The sequence below is a fragment of the Eleutherodactylus coqui genome, chromosome 5, assembly GCF_035609145.1.
Source record: "Eleutherodactylus coqui strain aEleCoq1 chromosome 5, aEleCoq1.hap1, whole genome shotgun sequence".
NCBI classification, from domain to species: Eukaryota; Metazoa; Chordata; class Amphibia; order Anura; family Eleutherodactylidae; genus Eleutherodactylus; species Eleutherodactylus coqui.
The window spans coordinates 45,900,644-45,917,570 of NC_089841.1; the positions used below are offsets into that span (position 1 = coordinate 45,900,644).

The following is a 16,927-nucleotide window of genomic DNA, read 5'->3' on the forward strand; positions in this document are numbered from 1 at the left end:
GCCACCGCGACACCCAAGTGCGGCCATCCGATAGGAAGATGGCATTCTGTGATTTATCTGTCCACAACACTTGCTTCCACTCATTTACAGTCCGTCGCTCCAAGCCCCATCACAGGCGCCGCTGTGCATTCACTGCTGTGATGTGTGCCGCCGCTCGTCCATGGTGACCCTTCACATGCAGTTCCCTATGGATGGGTCTGGTGCCAATGGATGTCCCAATGGCCTGTGAGATCTCCAGAGTGAGGGCAGACGATGTGTGTGATGTCTTCACAGCTCCTACAAGGCTTTGTTGTCCGTGTTCTGTCAGTTTACGAGGTACCCCTGAACATGGCAGCACCGCACACACCAAATGGTCTCAATCTCCTAATAACATGGCCAATAGGTGGCTTTGGAAGGTCCAAAAGTGCTGCGATGTCCCGTACTGATTGGTTGGTGACATCCCACCACCAGACCCTGTTGTTAGCTCTACAGCTAGGGGCATCTGATGGTTTCTGTACCGGGATGTGATGTGTGATCCTCTCCTTAAAGGCCCATTTAGACACAATGACTATCACTCAAAATTCGCTCAAAAGCCATCATGTGCTGTTCGTACACTATTCGTTTATCGGTAATTTCTAAAAAGCTAGAAGTCACCGATAACTCTTAACAGCGCCGCACACTGATTTCCTCAGCGGGCAGCGCTGATGGCATTCTTTCAGCTGGTATTCCGCTGGCAGTTCTCAGCAGGACACCAGCTGAAAGCTCCGAGAACAATGCAGCCGTTTGCATATACAAAACGGCTGCCTTGTTCTCGGAGCTATTGTGACGGTATCCCGCTCCGCCTGCATCAACTCTAAAGTAGCTAATTAGCTACTTAGAGTTATGCAAAGCTGATCATTAAAAACTGTCACTCAAACTGTCGTTTGAGTGATCATCGTTCTGTGTAAATGGGCCTTTATACCTAATGCTCACACGTCACCTGACGGCACAGGATTGGTGGGGGGCCAATACTTTTGCCAGCATAGTGTAGTTGATATCACAAACCTATTCAAGCCAAACGGGGGCGGTGCTTGGTGGGATTGCAAACAAAAAATGTGACAAATCTTCACCAAAAGCTGTGTGAACTGGCCTGAAAGGTGAAGGCACAAGTAGTGGCCACAATGAGGGTGAAAACTGCTCCGATCTGTGCTTTTACTGCAAATTATATGTTTTCTAATCAGTTGATGCCTGTAGGGATTTTTAAGTAAATGCCAGCAAATCAGAATGGGTATTAACTATCTATTTGAAACCGGGTGGTGAAATGCGGTCCAGCAGGTCGGAGTGGTTTTTGCCTGCTGTTTGTGGCTACTGGCAGAGTGCTCAGCTGTCGGTGAACTCTCACGTGTCAGCAGGCTGCATTGCATTGCTTGATGAGTGATCTCAGAATATGCTTCTCTCCACCAGGTGGCAGTGGCGGCAGCGGATTAGACTGTTCCTGGAAGGCACTGGCATAAACCTTACGCCTGTAGACTTACATGAGCAGCAGCTGAGCCTGGAGCAGCACAGCAAGGCCCACAGTGCTGGAGGTCAGCAAGTGCAAAGTAAGGTGAAGACCCCGCAGTGTGGTGCGGTTATTGCAGCCATCTGTCACGTATTCAGATGTATTGAGCAGTTTTGTAAATCATTTGCAAGTGCAAACGTCCGTCAGATAGGAGTCCAATGCTGCTCGTTAATAACCATATACTCCCTGCTCCTCCCTGCAGACGCTGATGGACGGGTCTCTCCATATGCCCAGTAGCAGAGCCCCGTCCATCAGTTCTGGAGGGGAAAGGAAGGTAGCGGAGTGCATATAGGAATATTAAGTTCTTCCCACCCTATGACATGTCTGTACATCAGTGGAAAAGGGGTTAGCTGCAAAATACTTATAGGTGGTGCGAGAGTCTGCGCCACCTGCACCAGGAACAGGCTGTAAGTGACAGGCGAGGTCCAACTGCAGCAGCTCAGACCAGAGATAAATTTGTTGCCCGCTAGTAACCACTTACAAGGCACGATTGCGGCACGTAAACTGTTAACAGAGGGAGGGATCGTCCTCTGTGAGGTCATCGACCCTCTGCCATCCAAGCGTCCTTCTACAATTGGGTGTCAGAAAAAGACTGCAATATATAAGTATTGCAATGTATTATCTTAGGGATTATAGGGCGGCGGGTTCAAGTCCCCGCAGGGACATGAAAAAGTTTTAAAAAATCAAGTAAAACTTTATGTGCACTTTTTTTTTTCTTTTTTTAATGTGGAAACAAAATTAAATAACTTCATGTTTGGTATCGCTGCATCTTTAAGGACCTGTACAATAAACTGAGCACGCTTTTATGGCACGCAGCAAATGCTGTATGAAAAGAAACGCAACTGAAATTCTGTTTTTATTTGTTGGGCCTCCCCAAAAAATGAAATAAAAGTGATCAAAAAAAAGTTATGAGCCCCAAAGGGTGGGGGTGGGGGGGGGGGGGGGGGGGGGGGGGGGGTGCGCGCGCGCAACATTTCTGGTCTTTTAATGCAGTTATGCCAAAAACCTATTTTCCAAAAGCTCATTTATTTGTGTTTTGCCCAGGTTCCGCCACCATCTCGGGGCCCCACCTGCTACCAGTAAGAGCATTAAATGAGATATTTATCGGAGAATCTCTGTCTTCAAGGTACGATTACCTGACTAAATGGCGTTTATGTCGCCAGCAGTTGGTCTGTGTTGTGTTTGCTGGTATCTATAAGCACTGTAAGCTGGATCTGCACACAGACTTGTTGCTGTAACTTCTACGACTGCACCTGTCAGCTGAATGGGGCTTGCAGAAATCCGTTTGCTCGCTGCCAAAAAAAACTTCAGATGAGTGAAATTGATTTTTGCAAGACTAGGCAGCGTGCGATCCCAGCCTTCAGTGTCACGGACTTCTCAAACGCCTTGTGTGACAGTCCAATACATGGAGCCATTCAGAGCTGTAGACACAATGACTAATTGCAAACTTCAGTTTGAACGCATTGGATCAATCAAACACCTGATTGGTTTTACGTGGTCTATTATGTTTTTTAAAGATATAAGCTGTCATCTGCTGTATATTGCTCCGCTATGTGCTGATGGTGCTGTGTCGGTGCTACTAACCTCTATTCTCATGCTTTATGTGCTTCAGCCCTTGGTTTCACACAATTTAAAGTCCAAGTCTCGGCTCTTCACTAAACACTCCTCTCTCTCTCCTGTCCGCTCCTCATCTGCAGGGATATTCTCTCCTCCAGTCTTTTACAGTGAAATGCTGGACAAATTGTCATAAATATAAAATGGGGTTGCTATGGTCACGTAACCTGGACCGGTCGTTATTTCACTGTGGTCCTCCAAATACCGCAGAAATTCTCCCTCCGTCTGACATCAATACAGCTTTTGACTGAAACTGCTCGTCGCAGATCTCCGGCTATCTGCCGCCTGTATATAATCTGCACTTAAAGGGATTTTCCGGGTGAAAGCTATTGATTAGCTATCTTCAGGATAGGTCATCAATGGTTAAACACGGGGGAATCGCTGCTCTGGATCCCCTGATCAGTCAGTGCAGCAGGGCCGGACATGAGTCATAGTCATGGGAGAAGCTGGCTTCACTCCCATTGAAATCAGTGGCTGCTAAAGTGGCTATTACACTTGCAGAACCTCTGATATGCTGATGGAAGCATAATATCTCCTTCAGTTTCCAATGAAAGGGGGGGCTTGTTATTTATATAGCACCAACTTATTCCACAGCGCTTTCAGGTAATTTGTTTATTAGCAAGCTGGGTACTCATTTTACTGGCCTCGCAAGGATGGAAGCCTGAGTCAACCTTGAGCCGACTACCTGAACTATGCGGGGATGGTTATAGGGTTGTAACCTTCAGGTCATGAGTGAGACCGTAGGACTGTATACTGCTGCCTTAGCACTTTGTGCCACACAGTGGGATTGAAGCCAGCTAGAACACTTCCTCTCCCGTCCCCATTGCACTGACGGTGGGCCAGGTGATCGCCGAGATTCCTGAGCAGTGGGGGGTCCGGTGATTAATTATTTGATGTTCCTTACCCAGAGGGGTGTGAAAAGTCTGATCAGACCCTCCCTCCCCCCAGTGATCTTTAAATCTGTGCATTCCCAAATGCCCCATGGGAATGGATTGGTGGGGTGCACGTATGAATACAGCTCTAGCCCCTTGCATGGGACAAAGGGAGACTGCTGATAGCATTGATCGCCCTCCTTCCCAAAGAGGTGTATGAACCTGTGGTCACATGTGCACCATTCACATGGGGATATCTGTTGCTAGGTCAGATCCTCTGGATGGTTGATAAATCTCCTTAACAGGAAACCCCTTTAATACTCCCCCCACCCCCCTTTTAGCTGCTACCTTCTTCATTTATACCAGAAATCAAAAATCATTATCTGGAAAGGAAAGACGTCTGCCAGTATTACTGGTATTATGTGCAGAGTGTCTGCAGCGGGTGGGCGGAGCAGGAAGTCTGTGAGATGGAATTTTAGCCTATAACAGCCGAGCATGAAGTGATGTCAGAAAGAGGGTGTGGTCTTGTCAGCATCTGCTCTGCTATACAGTCCAGTATCATGCAGCAGTACTTATTTCCTATGATGTAAGGTCCTATGGTTTACAGAGCAGATAATAACTTGTATTAGCGGGACCACAGTGAACCCCCCCCCCCCCCCCCCCCCGGTTTGTTACGTAACCCCTGTAGATCCATTAACCCTTTCCAATCCACTGTCTGACGTCTGAAGACATTCTGATTTGAAGGTTGTACAACTCCCATGTCGGAAGATGTCCTGCAGGGTATTCTTACTGTATATTACTGGCCGCTCTGTTGTCGGCTGCCTCTCCAGCATGTCCCATACAGCAGCACTGGCTCTAGTCAGCAGATGGTGCCATTGTATAATGGCAGAAAGAGAAAGCCCCCTAGGAAACCCTGAATCCAAAATTTGATTGCAAAGGGTTAATAATTAGTAATGATAGAGCTGTATCTTGTGATTTTTTCCATGTTCTTCCATTGCTTGGCCGGCCCGCTGCGTTGTAGTGTAATATCCGTGTGACCCCGCTGCGAGGTTAGCACACCTGATACACACTTATGTTCTGTCTCATTCAGGGTGAACTATAAGTTCTGCAAACCACGTTTTACCTTCTCGCTTCATAGGGCCTCCTACTATGAGATCTCGGTGGATGACGGGCCTTGGGAGAAGCAGAAGAGCTCAGGACTGAATGTTTGCACAGGGACCGGATCTAAAGCCTGGTAATGTCTGCCACCAGAAGGGTCCGTCTAGACCTGCCGAGTTCTCAACGATGTCTAAGTTCGCTCTCCTGCAGCCGGTTTATATGGGGGGATACATCGTTGACTCGTTCACACGAGAAGTCGTTCACAGTCGCTGTATAAGTGACTGAGGGGGACTAACCTGTCTGTATTTAAACCCAATGATTAGTGAATGAGCCAACGTTGATATTTATGCCTACATAGAAGGACCGAAAGCAAGCGATTCGTCGTTCGATCGTTGACTGCGACTATATTGAATGATTATCGTCTGTTTTGCTTGTTTGAATGATAATCGTTCCATGTAAAATGGCCTTAAGGCTCTGTCCACGGGCATTTTAGCATTGCGTTCCCCGCGGCGGTAATCCGGCCGCGGGGAACGCAATGCACGTTTTCCATAGCATTGTTATGGTAAGCGCCACCCCTTGTCCACGAGCGGAGAATCCCGGCGATTCGCAGCATGCTGCAAATTGCCGCGATTCTCTGCTGTCAGCCCATCTGTCAGGCTGAACGCGGAGATCCGTCTGCAGGCCCCTGCTCCCGGGCAACGGAGATCTGCCGCGGGATACCGCAACACCTGTGGACAGGCAGCCTAAGGCTTTCTGCTTCCTGCTCAAGTCACAGATGAGACGAGTCCCTAGGACTACAGGATCTGAGAGTTGAATAGGATGGCCAGGTTATAGGGTTTGTACCAGAATTACAAGTTATCCCCTCCTCATGGTATAGGGTAACTTGCTGAACATGGGGGTCTCACTGCTGAGACCCCCCCCACGGATACCGAGAACAGGGGTCCCGTGTCCCCCCTCTTCTCCCACTCGGTGATGTCGCGGTAAATGGAGCTCTGTCCAAGCAATGCATGGTATGCATTCCATTCATTTCAATGGGGCTGGTGAAATACCTATGCACTTGCCACTCATCTATCTCTGCAGTCCTGTTGAATAGGAATGGAGCAGCAGTGCGTTTGCACAACCAGCGCTCCATTTTTCTCCTCACGGAGGGGGCAGGGGAAATGGGATCCCCATATTCAGGATTCGTGAGACTTACAGTGATCAGAAAGTTATCCCCTATCTTGTAGATGGGGAATATTTGTAATCATGGTAAGGTAAGGGCACAGTGTCCTGGTGCAAGCACCGAGCCATGACTGACTCCTCGGGTGACGACTGTTTTTGCGGGTGGTTTGCTATTACCTTCCCCAGTAATTATGGTACAACCCCTTTAATGACGGGAAGTCCTCTATTCAGGATACTCATCTCTTGGCCAGTGGAAAGCTGTTATAAAGAGGTAAAGGTCCTGTATTATACAGATAACCCAATGATATGAATACACACTGTGCAATACTTTATTTCACCTGTAGAGGTGCTGCAGGGAAAGTGAAGACTCACTACCAGGTTTACCCATAAATTACAGCTGATTACTGGAGGACACTTTGTGATCACTTTATTGTCCAGGGACCCCTCTGTCATGTTGGGATTGTCCAAAGTGAAGAACCCATTTAAGTAAAACATCACTGCATACCAGTGTGGCCACAATCATGGCGGTAGGGGCATGCGTGTAACACTTATGGTCCAAGTCTTGGCGATGCCCCTGTTTTACCCAAATAGTATTCACAATGGACTGTCTGCCCTCTACAACTACATGATGCCTGTATTGTTCTGTTACTTGCAGCTTCTTTTCACAGTTCTGTGGTGGAAAAATACAGACCAGATAGTAGCACCAGCACAATCACATTGGAAAGCTGGTAAAGCGTGTACAGATGGGCCATACAGCTCAGGCTACTGGGCATGTGTAATGGTCCCCAAAGGGCACGGGTCATGGGGACGGGTCCACTTCAGAATGTCCGCAGCAGCTAAATCTGCACTTAGTGGTTGTGAGGCACGGCGTTGTAAAGGCGGAGATCTGCAGAAAACAATTGACATTCTGCCAATTTAAAATCCGTGCAGGTTTCTTTCTGCACCCCGTGGGTGACTCTTGTTAAACTGTCCACATGGTAAGTGCTGCAGGTTTCTCGTGATCTGGTGATGAACCTTACCCAGGGTTTTGTAGAAGCGCCTTTACTGGAAACAGTGCCCCTCTGATCAGTAGGCTATATTTGGTATTACCACATTTACTTGAATGGGGATTAAAGAGTTGTTTTCAGAAGTAAAGAAAATTACTGCAGAATGATGATATAAAGTAAAGGTAAAAATATTCGCATTTCAATATCTCCCCCCCCCCCCCCCCCCCGTTCAGCGTTGCCGCAGTAGTCCTGGAAGTAACTTCAATGCTCACGTTCTGTTTATGGAACATTCATCAGTCAATCACCAATCACCACAGGACATCTGTGTATTAAAAATCGAGACTTGATTCATGACCGCTCTGAAGCCTTTAATAGGCCCTCGGCTGCTATAGAAACCCATAGGCACTGAGGGGAGGTGGGTGAGTGGGGGGATCTCTACCTTCTACAGCTAAAGACTTAGATACAGCAGTCTGTGTTGACCGTGGCATCTAAGTTGTTAGATGGCCACAAAATGAGCTGCTTTGATCACCCCTGTTGAGGGTGCATATCAGCTGGCACCTGCAGGGTATGAAATGGGCTCTGCTCTTCTGCCTATATGCAGTACTTATACATTAAATGAGACTTGTGAAATGTTATGGGAAGTGCCAGCCACGTAGCCCTCCAGCAGCCGCACTTCTCCTTTCTTCTATGTTAATATTCATAAATGGCGTTGAGCGTACAGAAAGTGGGAGAAGGGAAAAATTCTGCCTTTCTCCGTTGGCTTACTTCCTACATTTGCCTTTTTGCGTGTCACTTCTAACAGCTCAGGTCCCCTAAGAGTGTTATGCAGGCTTCTATGCCTTGCGTGGTGTTATATACCAGTCTCAGAGCGATTGGTGAAGTTCTAATTTGCTTCAAACTAATTCAGACCGAACCAATTTTTTTTGCCAAAATTTGAACTGGCAGACCGAACTTTCCAAGAGTTCACTCCTCACTATTCTAAAACCTTATTTCCCAAAAATCTAGTTTAGGGGGAACAGATGCAGAAGGGAAACATCTGATTGGCTCAGGGCCCACAGCAGAGCCGACATCGCACCAGGAAGACCTTGCATGTACAATGGCTGAGCATGTACGCCGCTGCTCCGTGCAAGTCCTAGAGATATGGAATGGGGAGCTTGGAAAGTATGCCATCTGGTACACAGCTGCTCCCAAGGGGCTCGTATAGTAATGCATCCACTGCTCTTATAGGCAGACTAGCAAAGCTGGGTGACAACCCCTTAAGGGAGCAGCAACGGCAGCCATATTGTTACACAGCTTTCCCAGATATAAGAAAGTAACAGCTAAAGTTACAAAGCCCAACCCCTGCCATGTGATGATAAACCACCTCACTCGCCGCTCCTGTGCACATCCTCCTATATGTGTATATATAGGTACTTGTAGTCCAGTGTCAGGGCTCAGTATATACTCTGGATTTTACAGGTCTTACAACATCAACAAGATGGCTCCGCAGACTGTGGAAGAAATCCTGAATATTGGTGAGTGTTATCTTCCATGTACGCAGATACTGGGTGGGTTCATAAACCGCCGCCTCGTAGTCTGCAAGATTCTGCATCTTCTGTATACAGTATTCCTTCACCTTCCACCTCTGTAAGCACAGCGGCAGCTGCTGCCCTTTCTTAGGCTCTGCTGCGCCGGTCGTAGAGGATGTACATGTACGTACCCCAGAGCCGGGTTTTGTATTGAGTATGATTGGGAGCCAATGCTGCTCCACACGTGGCCGGTACCACAGCGATCGTGGGTGTTAAATGGGATCTGTTCTGCTGTCAGGACAGCCCAGGGCCTTCTGAACGTCCCTAGGGCTGCTGTGTATTTCTACCTATTAACCCCTTGAGTGGCACGCCCGGAAAATTTCCGGGGACGAGCTCCACTGCTCATAGTAACATAGCCCGGAAGATTTCCGGGCTATGTATCACTATGGGAGCTGCAGAGCACAATGCCACAAGCTGTGACAGTGTGCTCTGCCTGCACAGACCCAGAGAGAACAAAGCAAGGGCTTTGAAAAACCAGCAGAAGATATTGCCGACATGTCGGCAATGTCCTGCTTTGTTTACAAGTTGCCATAGAGACCATCGGCTTGTCAGAAGCAAGCCGATGGTCCCTGTGGCAGGGAGAGCTGGTTGTTAGCTGTCAGAGGACAGCTAGGTACCTGCTCTTACAGCAGAGATCAGAGAAAACCTCCGATCTCTGCTGTGTTAACCCTTTACATGCTGCAGTCTATGTGACTGCAGCATGTAAAGGGTTGTCACTGCAGCATGTAAAGGGCTGTCACCATCGGACCCCCGGAATGTGATCAGGGGTCCTGATGGGTCCCTGTGGAAGTCCCCTAAAGGGACAAAAAAAAAAAAAATTGGAAGAAGAAAAAAAAAAAAGTAACTAAATTATTAAAAAAATAAAGACACTTGTCTCCCTTTACTTTGTAAAAAGTCAAAACTACAATCACACATGTGGTATCCGTGTGCGTCGTAATGACCCAGAGAAGGAAGTTAATACATTATTTAACCCCTTAATGACATGGCCCCTTTTTTTCTTTTTTCCCCATTTCTTTTTTTTCTCCCCCCTCTTTAAAAAATCACAACTTGTCCCGCAAAAAACAAGCCCTCATATGGCCATGTCAATGGAAAAATGAAAAAGTTATGGCTCTTGAGACGCAACTGCAAAACTAGTTGAAATTCAATGATTAGACCATTTTAAAAAACCTGCCCTGGTGGGCACGACAGGGTGGTAGGAAACCCGCCACTCAAGGGGTTAATACAGGCCTGTGGTCTATTTTAATGGAATACAAGCAGAAATATCATATATTGCAATACTGGAGTATTGCAGTATATGGTATAAGCGATCAAATGATCGAAAGTTTCAGTTCTCTGTGGCGACTAAAGAAAATGAGTAAAGGTAAGTGAAAATTACATGAAATAACCATTTGGTAGTGCTGCATCCGTAAAAGTCCAATCTTATCAAAGCACAGTATTTATCGGGCACAGTGCAGCAGACCAAAACACGCAATGCCTGAAATGTGCTTTTTGTCTCCTCCGTCTCCAGGAAAAATTTTTTTAATAAACCGCAATGAAAAAGTCTTTAGGTCGTCCCACAAAAAAGTCCTCACGCAACCCTTTATGTGGGCAAAAAGTTATGGCGATCAGACGAGGGCATCAGAAAATAATGTATTTTTTTAATACCGCAGCAAAAAATCCCCTTAATTTCAGTATCATCCATCTAGTGTGAGTGTACCAAACATCAACTTTTATTTTTTCCTCTTTTCAGTAAAACGAAACAAGATTGTGAATCTGAGCCTGGACCGTGACTTCGTGGAGAGAGGTGAGGGTGACGCTGAGAACTGCATTGTGTAGGTAGTATACTGTGTAAACACACTGAACGGCCCTCTATTAGCCCCCATCTAGTAGAGCATTGGACTCCTTTGACCTTCAGAATCAATCTGACAGGAGATGTTTTTCTGCTGCTCAGTGATACAATTTTTGTGCTCTTTTGCCCCCCAGAGTCTCGTCTTTCTGTTTCTTAGACACAATGGTGCTGGAACTGGTCGTCTGCTGTTATAGCCCATCCGTAATGAGGAATAGCGAGTTGTGCATTCGGACACATTAGTTGGAGCTCCAGTGTTGTATTCGGCTGCTCTTAACTGCAACTCCTGTTCATCAGAACGATTCCTGACATCCTCCTCTGACCCCTTTCAGTGACCAGTTCACTTACGCTGGATGGTTTTCCCCAATCGCACTATTCTCTGTATATTCTCCACATTGTTACACGAGAAAAACCTCACATTGTTAGCAGTGAAAATGCCAATCATGAAGGGACGAGGCTCTAATAAAGGGGTCGTTCAGTGTGTGTCTCATCTCCACTGGACACGTGGCTGTTTTTGGAGGGAGGTAGCCATGGTTTAGTTAGACCTGTGTCCAGTGGGGGTGAGTTGTCAGTGTGCTCATGTAGAGCGCAAGGAGCTAAGCAGATTCGATTGTACAAAACTGAGTATCAGAGTTGGATGGTCCTACTTAGTGAAAAATATGGTGCTTCTGTCTACATACTGATAGTCCCTAAGGAAAAATCTTGCTAAAAGTGTGTGCATCTTTTGGCCCGATGTCAGGAGGGTCTGCAAACACCAGATCCTCTGACCGCTTCCATGATGGTCAGGCACAACTTTTTTGCACTGTACCTGATTATTAGGACCTACAGGAAGTATTTTACCTCTTTCAGTAGCTCCGGTCAGACTTTGACCTCTGACCCTTCTCTCAGGCGTCTGCACTTCCTACAGAAAGTGCAGTATCACAGGTCCTGGGAGGGTAGAGGTCAGGGGTCAGAGTGTTTGATGATCAATGGCCAGAATCAGCGCTGCGGAGTGCAAGTAAAGTACTTACTGGTGAGGTGCCAACCCGGAGGTACAGAGGGCACGATTACTATTAGGGACCACTGCGGCTATCCACATCCACTTAAAACTAAACCCTCTACTTCTTTAGCCCACCAGGGAAGTTTTAATTAATGGGGAATATTTTTCTTTCTTTGTCTTCTAAACCTGGGTGCATCTAGGGCTGAATGCCCACAGCCGTATGTGCACTGCGTGATATGAATCGAGCATTCGCCTCCAGATCCTGCAGCAAATACTACCCATAGGACATGATACAGAAAACGATTTTCCATGCCCACTAGCGGAAATCAACTGCGATTTTTCCACTCGCGGGGGAAAATCACAGCTTGTCCTATTCTACTGCGAGCCTCTCCCAGACGGGTGCGAGTCGCGGGGTATCCACGTTATCACCAGCGCGATGGCTCGTCATTGTCTACAATGCACATGTGCAGCTGCGCGCCAGCCGGCACATCCGCAGAGAAGAGTAAGTGACAGGAATGCTGGGGCCACTGCTGGGGCACAGGGTCTGATTCTGCTGTGAAATCTCGCAGTCGGAATCCGACCCGGCGGTGGGCATGAGGCCTTATAATCTGAAAAATACGGAAATCGTTCTTCTATAGGGTGGCCCAGCGGGTAGGTTTCTTTTTTACTTCTCCTCCTATAATGGTGGGTAGTAGCTATCTCCTAGTGAATTGCAGTGCGATTACAGTTGTGAAAACTAAATATTACCTTTTCTGTTTTTTTTTTTTTTTCTTCAAAGTGACAAATGAATACAACGACTCGCTAATATTCAGCCCCGAAGACCAGAGAATGTTTTTCAGTGTACGGGAACCCATTGCTAATAGAGTATTTTCCAATAGCCGCCAGCGAGGTTTTGTCTCCAAGTAAGTTTGATTCATATCTGACTGTAGGGGGCGATTGAAATCATCCTGATCAGAGGCTAAAAATCTGTCTGCAGCTGTGATAAATCTGTTTAATCTGTGGGAGACCTGTGAGTCGGCAGCCAATGACTTGTAAACATTGTTTCCATTCACTGGTTGCAAGCAGAGATCGTGAATGACGAGGTACTAAAGTAGTTGTCTGGTTGACGCACCTGTGTGTGTTTGTTTTTTTTTGTAGTCTCAACTATGTTAAAGCAACTAAAGCATGTGTACTGACATGTCCTCTGCCCTGGCGATCCAACACTGCAGCGCCGTTCTCCTGCCATCCCCTGTTGTGCAACGGATACCACCTGATCTGTCACCTACCATTCTCCTGGCATCACTGCTCAACTGCTAAGATGGTGGGAGCCATGATGCCAGGAGACTGGCACGTGACTGCTGCAGTCTCTGATTGGCTGCAGTGGCCAGGTGGTAGCCATTCTACAGCAAAGACTGGGAGAGCTGCACATTGCTGCTCTGGACGCCAGGGCAGAGGACGGGTAAGTATGGGTTGAGACCTATACAGAAAAAAAAATAATATGGCAAAATAGGGGATTAAAAAGCTGCAGAACATTTTATTACATACACTTGTAAAAAAAAACAACAATCCCTCCCCTAGAAGTTGTCGGATGGATGAAACCTTCTCTGTGCGATTGTAACAATGATATAAGTAAGTGGTTACATATCAGAGCAAAAAGCATCATTTATTGTGGAGAACTGAACACTTGTAGGGAGACTCTAGTACCCTGTTGTACCGCCTCTAGCTTGGATACAAGATGTGATACGGGGGCATGGAGGCTCTAGTACCCTGTTGTACCACCTCTAGCTTGGATATGAGATGTGATACAGTTGGGAATGGAGGCTCTAGTACCCTGTTGTACCGCCTCTAGCTTAGATACAAGATGTGATACAGTTGGGGATGGAGGCTCTAGTAGACTGTTGTACCACCTCTAGCTTGTATATAAGATGTGATACGGTGGGCATGGAGGCTCTAGTACCCTGTTGTATCGTCTCCAGCTTGGATACAAGATGTGATACTGGCAGGCATGGAGTCTCTAGTACCATGTTGTACTGCCTCTAGCTTGGATACAGATATACTGGCGGACATGGAGGCTCTAGTACCCTGTTGTACTGCCTCTAGCTTGGATACAGATGTGATACAGGGGGACATGGAGGCTCTAGTACCCTGTTGTACCGCCTCTAGCTTGGATATGAGATGTGATACGGGCGGGCATGGGGGCTCTAGTACCCTGTTGTATCGCCTTTAGCTTGGATACAAGATGTGATACAGTTGGGCATGGAGGCTCTAGTAGACTGTTGTACCACCTTTAGCTTGTATATAAGATGTGATACGGGTGAGCATGGAGGCTCTAGTACTCTGTTGTACTGCCTCTAGCTTGGATACAAGATGTGATACAGCCAGGCATGGAGGCTCTAGTACCCGGTTTTACCGCTTCTAGCTTGGATACAAGATGTGATACTGGCAGGCATGGAGGCTCTAGTACCCGGTTTTACCGCTTCTAGCTTGGATACAAGATGTGATACTGGCAGGCATAGAGGCTCTAGTACCTTGTTGTACCGCCTCTAGCTTGGATATGAGATGTGATACAGGCAGGCATGGAGGCTCTAGTACCCTGTTGTACCGCCTCTAGCTTGGATACAAGATGTGATACGGGTGGGCATGGAGGCTCTGGTACCCTGTTGTACTACCTCTAGCTTGGATACAAGATGTGATATGATCTTGATGGTAAAAATTTTGCTTTTGCTTTAAATCAATCCCATGATGCATCAGCACAGCATTTGATACAGGTTGTTGTACCATGTCTGCCTGCTGGGAGGAACAGTTTAATTATAATTACCTTCTATAATATACAACCTAAATAAGCTACAGAGCATAAGTATACAGTCAGGAGGATGAGCTATGATCAATATTTGTGTGATCATCATTAGTAGCTGTGACAAGTGTTTGTGTCCCCTCTAGGCAGTGTCTGCAGTAGGATTCATGCAACAGAATCACACAGACTGAGAAACATGAATACATAACCCAAGTAGATCTGAGCTGATCAGAACGGAGATCACATGACCAACTAAGGAGAGAGTTTGACAGAGTAATAACTGAGATCACATGACTAACTAAGGAGAGAGTTTGACAGTGTAATAACTATCACTAGTGGACTTATATACACTGGAGGGACAGCTGCATAACGAGTGCAAGAAAAAAATATCACAGAAATGTGTTTTTAAAAGCCGTTTGCTGCCATGCCTAATCCTCTGTGCCGCATCCCCGCGTTTACCCTGCTGTGACCGTATTAGACACGGCTGCTGCTCACAGTACGTTCTCTATGGGAGCACTATATGTAATTCGTACAATGTCCTGCTCTTGCTTTGCAGGGTGTGTGTGCGGTCACGGTGTTGGGACGCCTGTATGGTGGTGGACGGTGGGACCTCTTTTGAGTTCAATGACGGAGCGATAGTGACAATATCCATGGATGGCGAGGACGCTCTGTGCACCGTTCTTCTGGAGGGGTGAGCACTGAGGAACGCTCGGCCATAAGACCTCTACACCCATCCCTGCTAACCTCAGGACACCCCGGTAATGTGTAAGGCGGATTGTGGGATCCCTGCAACCATGGAAGATGGAACTGATGTCTGTTACATGGAGAGCTGCTGCCAATCCTACACGTCTGCTGCCGCCTCAAGTCAGCGGACTGTTGTACATTTGTAAAAATAATAACCGCGATCTATTATTGCCACGAGGGATGCAATTTTGATAGTTTTCGATGCACCAGCTGTTTTTAGCTTTCTTTACACTTTGATTTTTTTTTTTTTTTTTTTTTTTTTTAGCACAACAATTAATTGTGGAATTTGCGGCCGTTGAACCAAATGTTTTTGGTGGCTGCCCGATTCCTGCTTTTGGAACTAAATATATAACTTGAAAGTGAATGGTCCGGTTGTGTTGTCTTCATATGACTTTACACGACTTGTATCCTCCTCTCAGCACCCTTTTTCTCAGTCGGCTCCAGCTTTAATGTTCAGCTCTCTGAGCTGCTCGCTGTTTTGCCTCCCATACATGGCGGAAAGGGCAGATTCTGCTCCATGTCCTTAAAGGGGTTGTCCCGCGGCAGCAAGTGGGGTTATGCACTTCTGTATGTGCCGATTCCAGCCTCCTGATCGTGACGGGGGCGGAGCTACGAGATGATGCGTACAAGGGGGCGGAGCCAGAATGCCGCTGCTGCCGAACCGAGCCAAAGGGAAAAGGCCCATCTGTGCAAGCGCGTCTAATCGGGCGATTAGACGCTGAAGTTAGACGGCACCATGGAGACGGGGACGCCAGCACAGGGAAGGTAAGTGAATAACTTCTGTATGGCTCATATTTAATGCACAATGTATATTACAAAGTGCATTAATATGGCCATACAGAAGTGTATAGACCCACTTGCTGCCGCGAGACAACCCCTTTAACACACCCAGCTATAGCATGATGGAAGACACCAGGGAAGTACTGAGCAGTGTAGATGTGTTTTACAATAGCTTCAAGGCCTCTGGCACACTAGCTTAGTTTGTGGTCGTGTGCTGTCTGTTAATTCACGGACTGCACACAACCCATTATACCATATGCGGCTATGTGAAAAAAAACATTACATATCCTATTTTTGTCTGTATCATAGACTAGAAATAGGACACGTTAATGTAAATTGGACAGTCCACAGGCAGGTAGGCATCCACATGCTGGCTGATGCAAGTTGCGGTTAGGAAAATCATCAGAGGGATTTCATTGTGTTTCATTGCCTGGTCCAAATCATAAGAGAAGTCGTGTACACGAATCACTGACACATGACAGTCTGTATCATCCGACAGTGGAAACTTTTCTGAGTTTATTGCAAAGCAGACAATGTGTATATAAGTTCTCTTACATATGATCAGAAATACATGCCCCCTATAATCATAGGAACTCATGATTGGCTCTAGGTGCTAATGGTTTAACATATGTTAACGCCTCAAGGAGTGCCATTCCAAACACCCAATTCCCAGGAATAGAAACTTAGTCCTGTATACACTGTTCTAGCAGTTTCTATATGCATGGAGAGTTAAGGCCCATTTGCACCAGCCGATCGCTAAAAAATCTCTAATCGGCGATCGTTTAAGTGATAATCGATGTGTGTAAATGTGCGCCCATTGTGCGCTGCTGGCTGATTGTTAAATTTAGTCCAACCTAAAAAAACGTCCGTCAGCCTTATCAGCAGTTCTCCACGGTTAGTGCTGATAGAATTGTTTTCCCGTGGAGAACAAAGGATTTGAGCGCAGATAAGAGCCCTCGGGCTATTAACTGCTTTCAGCTAAGGCTTCATTTGTACACTTAATTGCTA

At 46.7% G+C, this 16,927-nt stretch overlaps 1 protein-coding gene across 4 annotated transcripts in view; it reads left to right on the forward strand.

The window, feature by feature from the left end:
• The window catches only part of NADK2 (NAD kinase 2, mitochondrial), a 28,602-nt gene extending 13,099 nt beyond the window's left edge, over nt 1-15,503 (forward strand). The window contains exons 6-12 of one of the 4 annotated variants that reach the window (XM_066602424.1): nt 1,423-1,559; nt 2,564-2,645; nt 5,096-5,239; nt 8,709-8,764; nt 10,548-10,601; nt 12,401-12,524; nt 14,952-15,503. In XM_066602424.1, the coding sequence (XP_066458521.1) occupies nt 1,423-1,559; nt 2,564-2,645; nt 5,096-5,239; nt 8,709-8,764; nt 10,548-10,601; nt 12,401-12,524; nt 14,952-15,090 (736 nt within the window). In that variant the 3' untranslated portion in view covers nt 15,091-15,503. The remainder of the gene's footprint in view (nt 1-1,422; nt 1,560-2,563; nt 2,646-5,095; nt 5,240-8,708; nt 8,765-10,547; nt 10,602-12,400; nt 12,525-14,951) is intronic. The other 3 variants (XM_066602426.1, XM_066602425.1, XM_066602427.1) reach the window with 3 other exon arrangements.
• The last annotated feature ends 1,424 nt before the right edge of the window (nt 15,504-16,927 follow it).